The sequence below is a fragment of the Balaenoptera musculus genome, chromosome 14 (genome assembly GCF_009873245.2).
Source record: "Balaenoptera musculus isolate JJ_BM4_2016_0621 chromosome 14, mBalMus1.pri.v3, whole genome shotgun sequence".
Classification (NCBI taxonomy): Eukaryota; Metazoa; Chordata; class Mammalia; order Artiodactyla; family Balaenopteridae; genus Balaenoptera; species Balaenoptera musculus.
Window position 1 is genome coordinate 48,498,197 of NC_045798.1, and position 10,515 is coordinate 48,508,711.

The 10,515-nt window shown below is 37.1% G+C and overlaps 1 protein-coding gene across 1 annotated transcript; it reads left to right on the forward strand.

Moving 5' to 3' along the window:
- Positions 1 to 1,549: 1,549 nt before the first annotated feature.
- On the forward strand, positions 1,550 to 1,894 carry LOC118880281 (60S acidic ribosomal protein P1-like). Its single transcript, XM_036823866.1, has 2 exons — positions 1,550 to 1,625; positions 1,683 to 1,894. The coding sequence occupies exons 1-2, from the start codon at positions 1,550 to 1,552 to the stop codon at positions 1,892 to 1,894; spliced, it is 288 nt and encodes a 95-aa protein (XP_036679761.1).
- The last annotated feature ends 8,621 nt before the right edge of the window (positions 1,895 to 10,515 follow it).

Here is a 10,515-nt window from a genome sequence, read left to right on the forward strand (position 1 = left end):
TGATTCCTGCATCATTATCCCTGAATATTATCAATTTTAAAGTACATTTTCTAGGTAAAAACTCACTGATTCAATCAGCTTTTATTCGACTAGCTGAAATAATTGAACTTAAAACTTTTTCCTGGTCTATCTTTTTTTTGTTTTTTAACAATATTTATTTATTCATTTATCTTTGGCTGCGTTGGGTCTTTGTTGCTGTGTGTGGGCTTTCTCTAGTTGTGGCAAGCGGGGTACTCTTCGTTGCGGTGTGCGGGCTTCTCATTGCGGTGGCTTCTCTTGTTGCGGAGCTCGGGCTCTAGGCACGTGGGATTCAGTAGTTGTGGCATGTAGGCTCAGTAGTTGTGGCTCCAGGGCTCTAGAGCGCAGGCTCAGTAGTTGTGGCACACGGGCTTAGTTGCTCCGCGGCATGTGGGATCTTCCTGGACCAGGGCTCGAACCCGTGTTACCCTGCATTGGCAGGTGGATTCTTAACCACTGCACCACCAGGGAAGCCCCTCCTGGTCTATCTTTAGTTGTGTGTGTATGTGTTTTACTGCCGGTTCATGTTCTTTGCTCATTTGTTTATTGGAATATGTGCTCTTTTTTAAAAATTAATTTTTAAGAACCCTCCATATATCTTTACTATTAAAGATAGTAAAATCTAAATGTCACATATGTTATAAATATTTTTCCAGTTTACAAGGTCTTTCAAATATTTTATTTGTTTCAGACAGTTCAAAAAATGTGTGGCGTTTATCTTTTCCTTTAAAGTATTTGTTGCTTTGATATCACAGTTATCAACACATTTCAACCCTAATATTAAATGCATTTTCAACTACAGCACAGTTTCTAGCATTTCTATGATTTTACTTAAAAATTTAGATTTGCACTATTTAAAAGAGTGAAGGATCTAACAACAGATTGGGAAGATACTAGGAGAGGCAGAGGAATCCCCCTAACCACCCTCCACCTCCAGGCTCCCAGGCTGGTAGATCTGGTTTGATGGTGGAGGGACAATGACCTTACAGGAGGTCAGGGTTAGACTCACCTTGTAGGGTCACCTGGAGAGAAATATCAGCGTCTGGAGAGGAAGTGACAAAGAAGGGAGGTGGAAGCCTGGTGAGCACAGCTTTGCCTGCTCCCGTGCTTCAGTGCACGTGGATACTGTCCACCAACGGCATTCCTTTAAGGATCCTCTCACCTGCTCCAGCTTGTGCTGAGTTCCATCCAAACTGAGTGTGAAGACCACACTTTCCAAAGGCCCCACTTTGGAAGAGAGGAAGGAGTCTGACACCCAGAGGTACAAAGTGGTACGGAAAGAAAAACAAGATGTGACTGGGCCAGGGTAAATCCACCCAGGACCATCTGTTTGCAGCGTGTGTCCCCTTAAACATCTTCTCGGGCAAGAACCCAGACTGTCCCATTTACAAAGGCTTACTTGCCTTTCCTCAGCTGCCTCTAAGGTGCTCAGTCCTTCCGAGGAAGCCAAGGCCACTTTTGGGGTGAGGCCCTCGCTTCATCCAGCGACGAGCACCATGCCCGGCAGCCCCACCTAGCACTTGCCCACACCATGGCCTCCGTCTTGGAGCTGGCGTGCATCTACTCGGCCCTCATCCTGCACGACGATGAGGTGACAGTCACGGAGGGTAAGATCAATGCCCTCATTAAAGTAGCCGGTGTAAATGTGGAACATCTCTGGCTAGGCTTGTTTGCAAAGGCTTTGGCCAATGTCAACATCGGGATCCTCATCCGCAAAGTGGGGGCAGGTGGACCTGCCCCAGCAGGAGGTCCCGCCCCAGCAGGAGGTCCCGCCCCCTCCATCACTGCTGCCCCAGCTGAGGAGAAGAAAGCAGAAGCAAAGGAAGAAGAATCTGGAGAGTCTCATGATGGCATGCGCTTTGATCTTTTTGACTAAACCTCTTTAGTAACAGGGTCAATAAAAAGCTGAACTCTTTGCTGCCGTTGGTCTTACTGCTATAAATTAATTAATTAATTAATAGGCTTACTCAGAATTCCTAGCAGGAAATTTCTGTTTATATATTATTGGTCAGGAGTGTGTAAAGGAACACCTCTCACTACTGGAGAGGCTGGGAATGCAAGTTTTTATATGGGCACGTTGGCACCCTTAATCCAATTAGCATTCTCTTAGTAAAGGAAGAAGGAGAGAGAAATTGGATGGAAAATAACAGTCTCTGTTATTAATGGAGGAGACTTTGAGAAACAATTCAAATAAAATGTGAATATTCTAAATAATAATGTGCTGAGTAGAATATCAGTTATCTACTTTATTACTTCATAGGGTTATTGTGAGTATTCAATGAGAGAAGGCTCAAGAAGTCTTACCCACGATTATTATACATTTAATTTAAATGAGGTAATGCGTATAAAGTGTTGCACAGAGCAAAGGCTCAAAAAATATTAGCTGTGGTTCTTTGCTGTTATGAAAACGTTTCATTCTCTGTGATTCTTTACTTCTGCTTCATAAATGATATGAATACAATTCTATGCAGACGTTTTTATTTCCTATCTACATGATGATCACAAGTTTAACCTTAAGGGAGATGGCAGTGCTTTCCAATCATGTCGCATAAAACATCATTTATGAAGAATGTTTTGAGAAGCTGTAGCAGATGATAATATTTATCTGCCTTACTGTAATGCTTTATTTTATAACAGGTTGATCCATGAAGGTTTGTTGGAGTCAGGATTGCTATAATGAACATCCAATGTTTGTGAGACTATTTGAGAATACTTGGTTAATATCAACTGTCTTATATTCGAAAGGCATAAAAAGAATAATGAGTAAAGCATACTTTCAAAAAACTGCTGTGACTTAGAATTATAGGATCATTGAATTTTTGAGCTGGGAGGATTTTAGAGGGGAAACTGAGGCTGGGAGTGTGTAGAGTGAATAAGTGGATTGGAGAAGTTCACAAATAGGTAATATCATCTATTATATCTTGTCTCATGAAGTCATATCAAGCAGAACATAAAAACCCTTTGCAAGTGATAGTGCTTATGCTATGCTTTATTTTTCTAGTGTAATTGGCATTATAACAGTTAGTTGTGATTTCCACTATAGCAATGAAAAATATATAGTCTTTGTTGGGTGAATTGATAAAAAATAATGACATGATATCAATAGCTAGGATATAGGGCTGATTTTATATTTGCTGTCTCATCTCTGACTTTATGAGATTCTACTCCTTACTTTTCTTTCAATTAAACTGGCAGGAGAGCATTTACTTTCTCTTATTTCTTGGACTTATTATCTAGAGATAAGAATCCTAGAGATAAGACTAAAGAATGATTTCATTGTGACTTCATTTTAGAACCAATGGCACTTTGCAAATGGCTGTGACGTTAGCAGATAATTTAACCATCCCAAACTTTGCTATCCTTACATGGGAATAAAAGTAGTACCTACCTCATCATGTTGTTGAGGCTTAAACGAGGTAATATGCTTAAAGACTTTACAGAATACCTACATCATGTGCCTTCACTATTATTATGAGGAGTAGAATTATAACTGGCACCTGCCTGATACATACAAGAGATTTTGTTGAGTTTAAAAGCAATGGATTTGCCACAGAAGTCCTCATGTTCTGGGGAAGTAGCTATTTTATTACTGTCTAAACTTTCAAAAATCCTCTTGGCTTCAAGCACAATTTCTCTCTCAAATCCAGTTTTTGGTGGGGATTCTCAATATGTGGGTGTTAGTAGAACACACCCTCATGGCATTTGTAAGAGCACAACTTACAAAGGACCACTGTAGCCTGCAGATCACTGATAAAAACAGCTGGAGATGACAGCTGTGCCTTACAAACCTTTTCAAGTCATAACAAAACCAGCCTGATTTCATAGCCACAGTACGAATTTCAACTCACGTATAGGAAAGATGTCTGGGAAACCTGATAATGCTGGGCACATAAGATGAAGGCCTTATCCTTTAATTCCATGTTGGGAAGCACCGATGAAAGGAAATAAAATGTGCACTTAACACTTCCCTAAGTGACCATGGGTTTCACAGTTCCAGGTTGATGGTAATTTGGTGAATTTGCGAGCTTTTAATGATTCTTGCCACTTTCAAATGACAAGTAGGAGTATGTTTGAAATTGATCACTCTGATTTATAGTCATAAAGGTAACAGGATAAGTCAGAAGACCTAAGGCAGGACTCTCTTTCTGAAATGTATTTTGTCTCTGGTTCCTTTGGCCAGCCTGTAATTGCTAATGAGCTCTTCTGCCAGTTATAAGTCACAGGTCCCGTGACAGGTTTTCCTATATGATTTTCATCAAATGCTTCGGAATCCTGGGGCAGAAAGAAATTATGTAAATATAAGTTTTTATTACTATTGCGTTTTTATTACTTTTCTCCTCTGGTTTTTTATTGCCTCATATAATACAGGTAAATATGGAGATCCCACGTGGAGATGGGGGTTTCTGATCTCGTGCCTCTGCTCTCATGCTTTGTATTCAATCCATGTTAATTGTCCATGATTTCTTAGGCAAAGAGAGGAACGCAGACTCCATGCTGTCTGCAACTACTTCAGTCATTCCTTTACTGCCTGTGACACCATGTGAGACCTGCAGATGCTAAACAATCTCTCCCTGCACCAGCTCAAACAAAAAATGTTAACCATATGCAACTTCAACCTGTTTATCCTTAAGCAATGCAAAGCCATGCAGCACTACAGACGGGCAGTGGGGGAGAGCACAGAGCTGACACTTCACAAAGGGTTGCTCTGTGAAAGAGAAGAGCTCGGAATCATAAGAATTTAGGGCAGGGATAGTTGAGTTGGGCTCCTTTCTTCCAACTTTTCTCACTGTTAAAGACAAGGGCTCCTCAGAAATTCTCTTCATCCGAGTAGAATTGATGAACAACTACTTAAATATTAGCTCCTGGAGTTCAGATTTGGAGGTTCTTTTGGGGACTGTGGATTCTGAACGCCTAAATACTCTCCGACGTGATCTGTTAGCTACTGGTAAGAACTGAGACATTCACCACGAAAAAAAAAAAGGAGTTTTAATTAATGTTAGCTCATTTTGTTTAATCTGAATGATAATTTTCTGTTGGACATTATTTTGGGGTGCAGATCTTTTCAAAGCTCTCTTCATCTTGGCAGCTAAGGTTTCTTAGTACTTTCTAAAAAAAATCCCAGCAGATTATTAAATACAGTAAATTTAAAGGGCATTGGAAAATATAAATCAGAAAGTAGAAAAAAGATTCAAAATGGTATTTGAATATACGTTACAATCTCAGTCTCTTTTTTCTTCAAAATAAGCTTATTTATTCACTTATTTAATGTTTCTCCTTCCTTGAACTGTAAAACAAGATGTTCATACTACAGAGTATTTTGGAAAAAGAAAACAATGTTCTACCAATCCAACATGTTATTTCCATTTCTCTTTATGGCTATACAAGTTTTGCATATTCTCTTTAGGACTTTATTCCTTTGCAAACTCCTTATCCTTAATATATTTGTAACCTGAGGGACCCAAACAGATCTGGCAAGGTAAGCTCAGGGAAGTCTTTCTAAACATCTGGAAAAAAGAATCATACAAATATTAAAGACAGTGAATTAGATCATAATTCTGCATTTTAATGAAAAGAAATTGGACATTTTCTAGTTAAATCCAGTGTGTATTTGTGATCTATTTTCAGTTACCCAAAGGCTCTCATCCCTATAGATTATGGTATGTGAGTGCCAAACTGAATCTAAATTGAATGAACCTGTACCTCTGCCCCAGAAACAACTTTGTCAATCAGCACTATTAATTCATCTTTAGTGGCTTGAACCCTGAACACAACAGACGGATGGAAGTGAAAATACGAAGAGAAGATACAGTGCTTACTTAGGAAAAAGTATCCATATCTCAATATATACTCCTGGAATGCGTGGCTAAAAGCTCAGTTATGGAGTCAGACTGTTCAGAACACCAGCATCTCCACTCATTAGTACTAGTACTATGACCTTGGGCAAGTTACATAACTTCTCTGAGAATCAGGTTTATAGTCTGTAAAATTAGGGTAATATTAGGATCCAATTCATTGGGCTGGTGTGAAGACTAAATGAGTCAATGGATGTAAAAATGTCCAGCACAGAGTCAGGCAAACATATTATTACTGTTGTTATACTTAGTGTTTCACATTGTCACCACTTTCCAAATAGTGTGCAGAGTATTGATCACAACTAAAGTCAAGCTGGTAGTCAGCAACATATAAAAAGGATTATACACAATGTTCAAATGGAGTTTAACCCAGGAATGCAAGGTTGGCTTAGCATCTGAAAATGAATCAGTGTAACACAATCATGTTAGTAGGACATAGAACAAAAACTATATGATTATCTTAAGAGATTCAGGAAAAGCTTTTGACAAAATCCAACACCCTTTCATGATAAAAACATTCAACCAACTAGCAGTAGAAAGAAACTTCTTCAACCTGATAAAAGGCATCTAGGAAAAATCCACTGCTAATATACTTCTGGCAAATGATAGTATGATTTCCCCTAAAATTAAAAATAAGGCAAGGATGTCTGCTCTCACCACTTCAATTTAACGTTGTACTAGAGGCCCTAGACAGGGCAATCAGTGAGAATAAGAAAAAAATGGCATACAGATTTTAAAAGAAGAAATAAAACTATCTCTGTTCATAGATGGCATGATCTCATAGAGAAAATCCTGAGGAATCCACAACAAAAATATTAGAACTAATAAATGAGTTCAGCAGGGTTGCAGGACAAAAGATCATTATATAAAAATCAATTGTTTTTCTATATATTAGCAATGAGCAATCTGAAAATGAAATTAAGAAAACAATTCCACTTATAATGGCATCATAAATAATAAAATACTTAGGAATAAATTTAACAAAAGAAGTGCAAGATGTGTACCCTGAAAATTGAAAAATATTGTTGAAAGAAATGAAAGCAAACCTCAATAAATGGAAAGATATTTTATGTTTACAAATTGGAAGACTTAGTATTGTTAAGATGGCAATACTACCCAAACTGAGCTACAGATTCGACACAATCCACATCAAAATCTCAGCTGTGTTTTCTGCAGTATTTGACAAGTAGATCTTAAGATTCATATGAAAACAAAAGGGACCCAAACAATTTTGAAAATGAAGAACAAAACTGGAGGACTCACACTTGCTAATTTCAAAATTTATTACAAAGCTACAGTAACCAAAACCGTGTGGTACTGGCATAAGAATGGACATATAGATGAATGGAATGAAATTTAGATTGAAATAAACCCTAATTATAGAAAGATTTGCATAGACATTTCTTCAAAGAAGATCTACAAGTGGCCAATAAGCACATGAAGAGATGCTCTACACGACTATTCATTAAGGAAATGCAAATAAAAACCACAATCGGATGCCACTTCACATTCACTAGAATTGCTTAAAACATGACAATAAAAAGTGTTGGTGAGGTTGTGGAGAAACTGGAGCCCTTATACACAGCTGGTATCATAAAATAGTACAGCCATTTTGGAAAACTGGCATTTTCTTAACACTTTAAACCATATGGATTGCCATTTCACTCCTTGGAATACACCCCAGAAAAATGAAAATTTATGTCTACAAAAATACATGAATGTTCATAAAAGCATTATTTAAAATAGCCAAAAAGTTAAAACAATCCAAATGTCCTTCAGTTGATAAATAGATAAACAAGATGTGTTATAGCCACACAAAGGAATATTATTGGTGACAGAAAGAAATGAAATATTAATCCATGCTATAGCATGGATGAACCTTGAAAACATTATGTTAAGTGAAAGAAGCCAGACACAAAAGGCCAAATATTGTATGATTCCATTTATATGAAATGTCCAGAATAGGCAAACCCATAAAGACAGAAAGTGATTAATGGTTGCCAGCAGCTGGGGGAAGAGAGAAAGGCAAGTGACCGTTAAGGGGTATGGAGTTTCTTTTTGAGATGATAAAAATGTTTTAGAAGTAGAGTGTGATGAAGGCTACACCTCTCTGAATATACTAAATACACTAAATATTTTATAAACTAAACATATTGTACTAAAACTCCCTGAATTGTATACTTTAATGGGGTGAATTATATTTTATGTGAATTATATCTCAATAAAGCTGTCATAAAACAAACAACAACATCAAAAACACTGGTTATAAGTTTTCCCTTATTTTTGTCTGTGCCTTTCTATTTTATTTTTGCCAACAGTTTTATTTTTTGTTTGTTTTTATTATTTAAGTCTGTGGAGTCCTAGGGAAATCTCCAGTGACTACTCCTTAAGAATAGTGTAACATCCTCCAGTGAATTCATTCCCAAGAGTCAACAGTTTCATTTGACTTCTGAAATTTATCAAGGCAACTTGTCAATGTTATTCCTTATCCTGCTTAATCACAGAGCTAAGGGCAAGCTGAGATTTGCCATATTAGTGTTTCTGATTTTTTTTTTTTAAACAATCTGTGGTCAGTCAGAGAAAAAAAACTCCAAGAGGAGATCTTTTTTTTTTTTTTTTATGGCAAGATCTTAGCATGAACACTTCAGTGCCCTAAACCTCAGTGAACATAGGCCAGGCTGACCAAAGCAGGATATAGTTTTCATGGGGGGACTCAATATTAAATGGTATTATATAATCTGGTGGTAACTTGTCCTAGGTCCACACAAGGTCTTTCAGCCAGAAAACACAGAGCAGTCTCCTATCAGAATGCTTATTTAAATTATTCTAATATGGCTTTCAGAACTAAGGAGATTGATATTTCTGAAGCTAAGAAATTAACTAGAAGCCTCATAAGAAAAAAGTGCCTGTTATTTTACAGAAAGAGGAGGACACTTCTTCATATAGACAAGGTAAAATATTTCCCTGATGCTATGCATTATCTCTAATTCAGTAATTGACCAGTCATTTATACTGTAATCATTAAATTACAGAATACTTTCATTATATTCACTACCTGTGAATAAATGTTTATGAGTAGCTGCTCTGTTAGGCATTATTTTATTTGAAACCAAATCAAAACAACATATTCTCAGATTTGTTATTTGTCAGTAAGGAAGTCTTAGAAAAAAATCAGAAAATGTTTAAAATCAAAATCACAGGTATAGATCAGAGATGGTTGTGTGACCATACTATTTCCTCTCTCTCTAGGTTACTTCTAAAAAGACAATAAAGGGATAAAACAGACTCATAAGAGCAAAGATAAAAGGAGAGAAGAGAGCAGCAGAGGAGGTATCTTAATATATTTGGGAAAATGTCTTTTGATGGGGTTATGAGCATGGAAAAAACTAAAACCTAAAGGTCTTGCAGTGGTGAATAGTAACAAAAAGTGAACTGATTTGCATTTTAGAACCTCTAGGGGACTTGGGACTTGGAGTTCCCAGGTTAGTGCAGGGTATGGCTGAAGATAGTACCGAAAGTCAGGGGTGGTTAGAAGTATATTAACAGTGTCAGATCCCAGGAGTAACCCTTTAGTACAGTCAGCGTCCTTCACCCTCTCATTGATCAGGTGGAAGACTGTGAGCTCTTCTCTGAATAAAGGGGAAGGGGAACCTCAGGACTCAAGAATAATGTTTGCTAATCAACAATCTTGTCTAATGACATTAAATGTCCAAACACACTTTAGTACATGTATAAACAGAAACTGAGATAAGTGTAACTCCATTTTTTATGAAAATCTAGAGGACAGAAATTTAAAAAATAAAACAACAAAAAAAAATAAACTTGAAAGAAATAGAGATGATTCTGGGAAGAGAAGAAAATACACATAATCAACCAACTAACCAATCAACCACCACCACAACCACCATCACCACCGAAAAATAGAAATAAGAAACAAAGCCGCCCAATGAATATCCTCAGACATGAAAAGGAGAATAATGAAGTAGCTATAAACAAGGTGAAACATATCTAGAGAAGAATTAAAGATAAAATCATGAAATATCTTCAAAGGTAGGATAAAAAGATCAAGAATGGGAAAATAAGAAAAAAATATGTAAAGGATCAATCTAAAAGGTCTAACATCTAGAAGAAGATGGTAGAGAAAGCAGAGCAGATTAATCAGGAAAAAGACAATTTCTCTGCCCTGAAGAACATGAGATTCAAGGCACTCAGCACAACGGATGGAAACAAAATCACCATATTGGGCAAAGCGATGGGAATGGCAGAGCTCCAGGGAAGGAAAGACTTCAAATTCTTTGCACATTCACATAATTTTCAACCCAGAATTCTCTACCCAATCAAATCACCCATCAAGAGAATAACCAATCATTGTTATTCCATTTCTAGAGCATCTCCTGTGTATCTTGTTAAAAATTAATTAGTTAGTTAGTTTTAAGCAAACTACAAGAGGATATGTTTTGGCAGAACCAAGAAGTAATTGAAGAAAAAGAAGACATAGGGCTCAGGGACAAAAATGTACATTTAATGAGAATTGGGAAGGGAAATCCCAGGATGCTGTCTGTGTCATAGACCTAAAGAGCAATCAGACTCAGAATGAAGAAGAAAAACTAAAGTTTGTAGGAAGAAAATTCCCAGAAAAAAAAGG

What these genes read in the sequence shown, in the direction of transcription:
- LOC118880281 (XM_036823866.1), top strand. Translation starts at nt 1,550, where the DNA reads ATGGCCTCCGTCTTGGAGCTGGCGTGCATCTACTCGGCCCTCATCCTG. An exon ending in TGAGGTGACAGTCACGGAGG is followed by an intron (nt 1,626 to 1,682) that starts GTAAGATCAATG and finishes ATCTCTGGCTAG; the next exon opens with GCTTGTTTGCAAAGGCTTTG.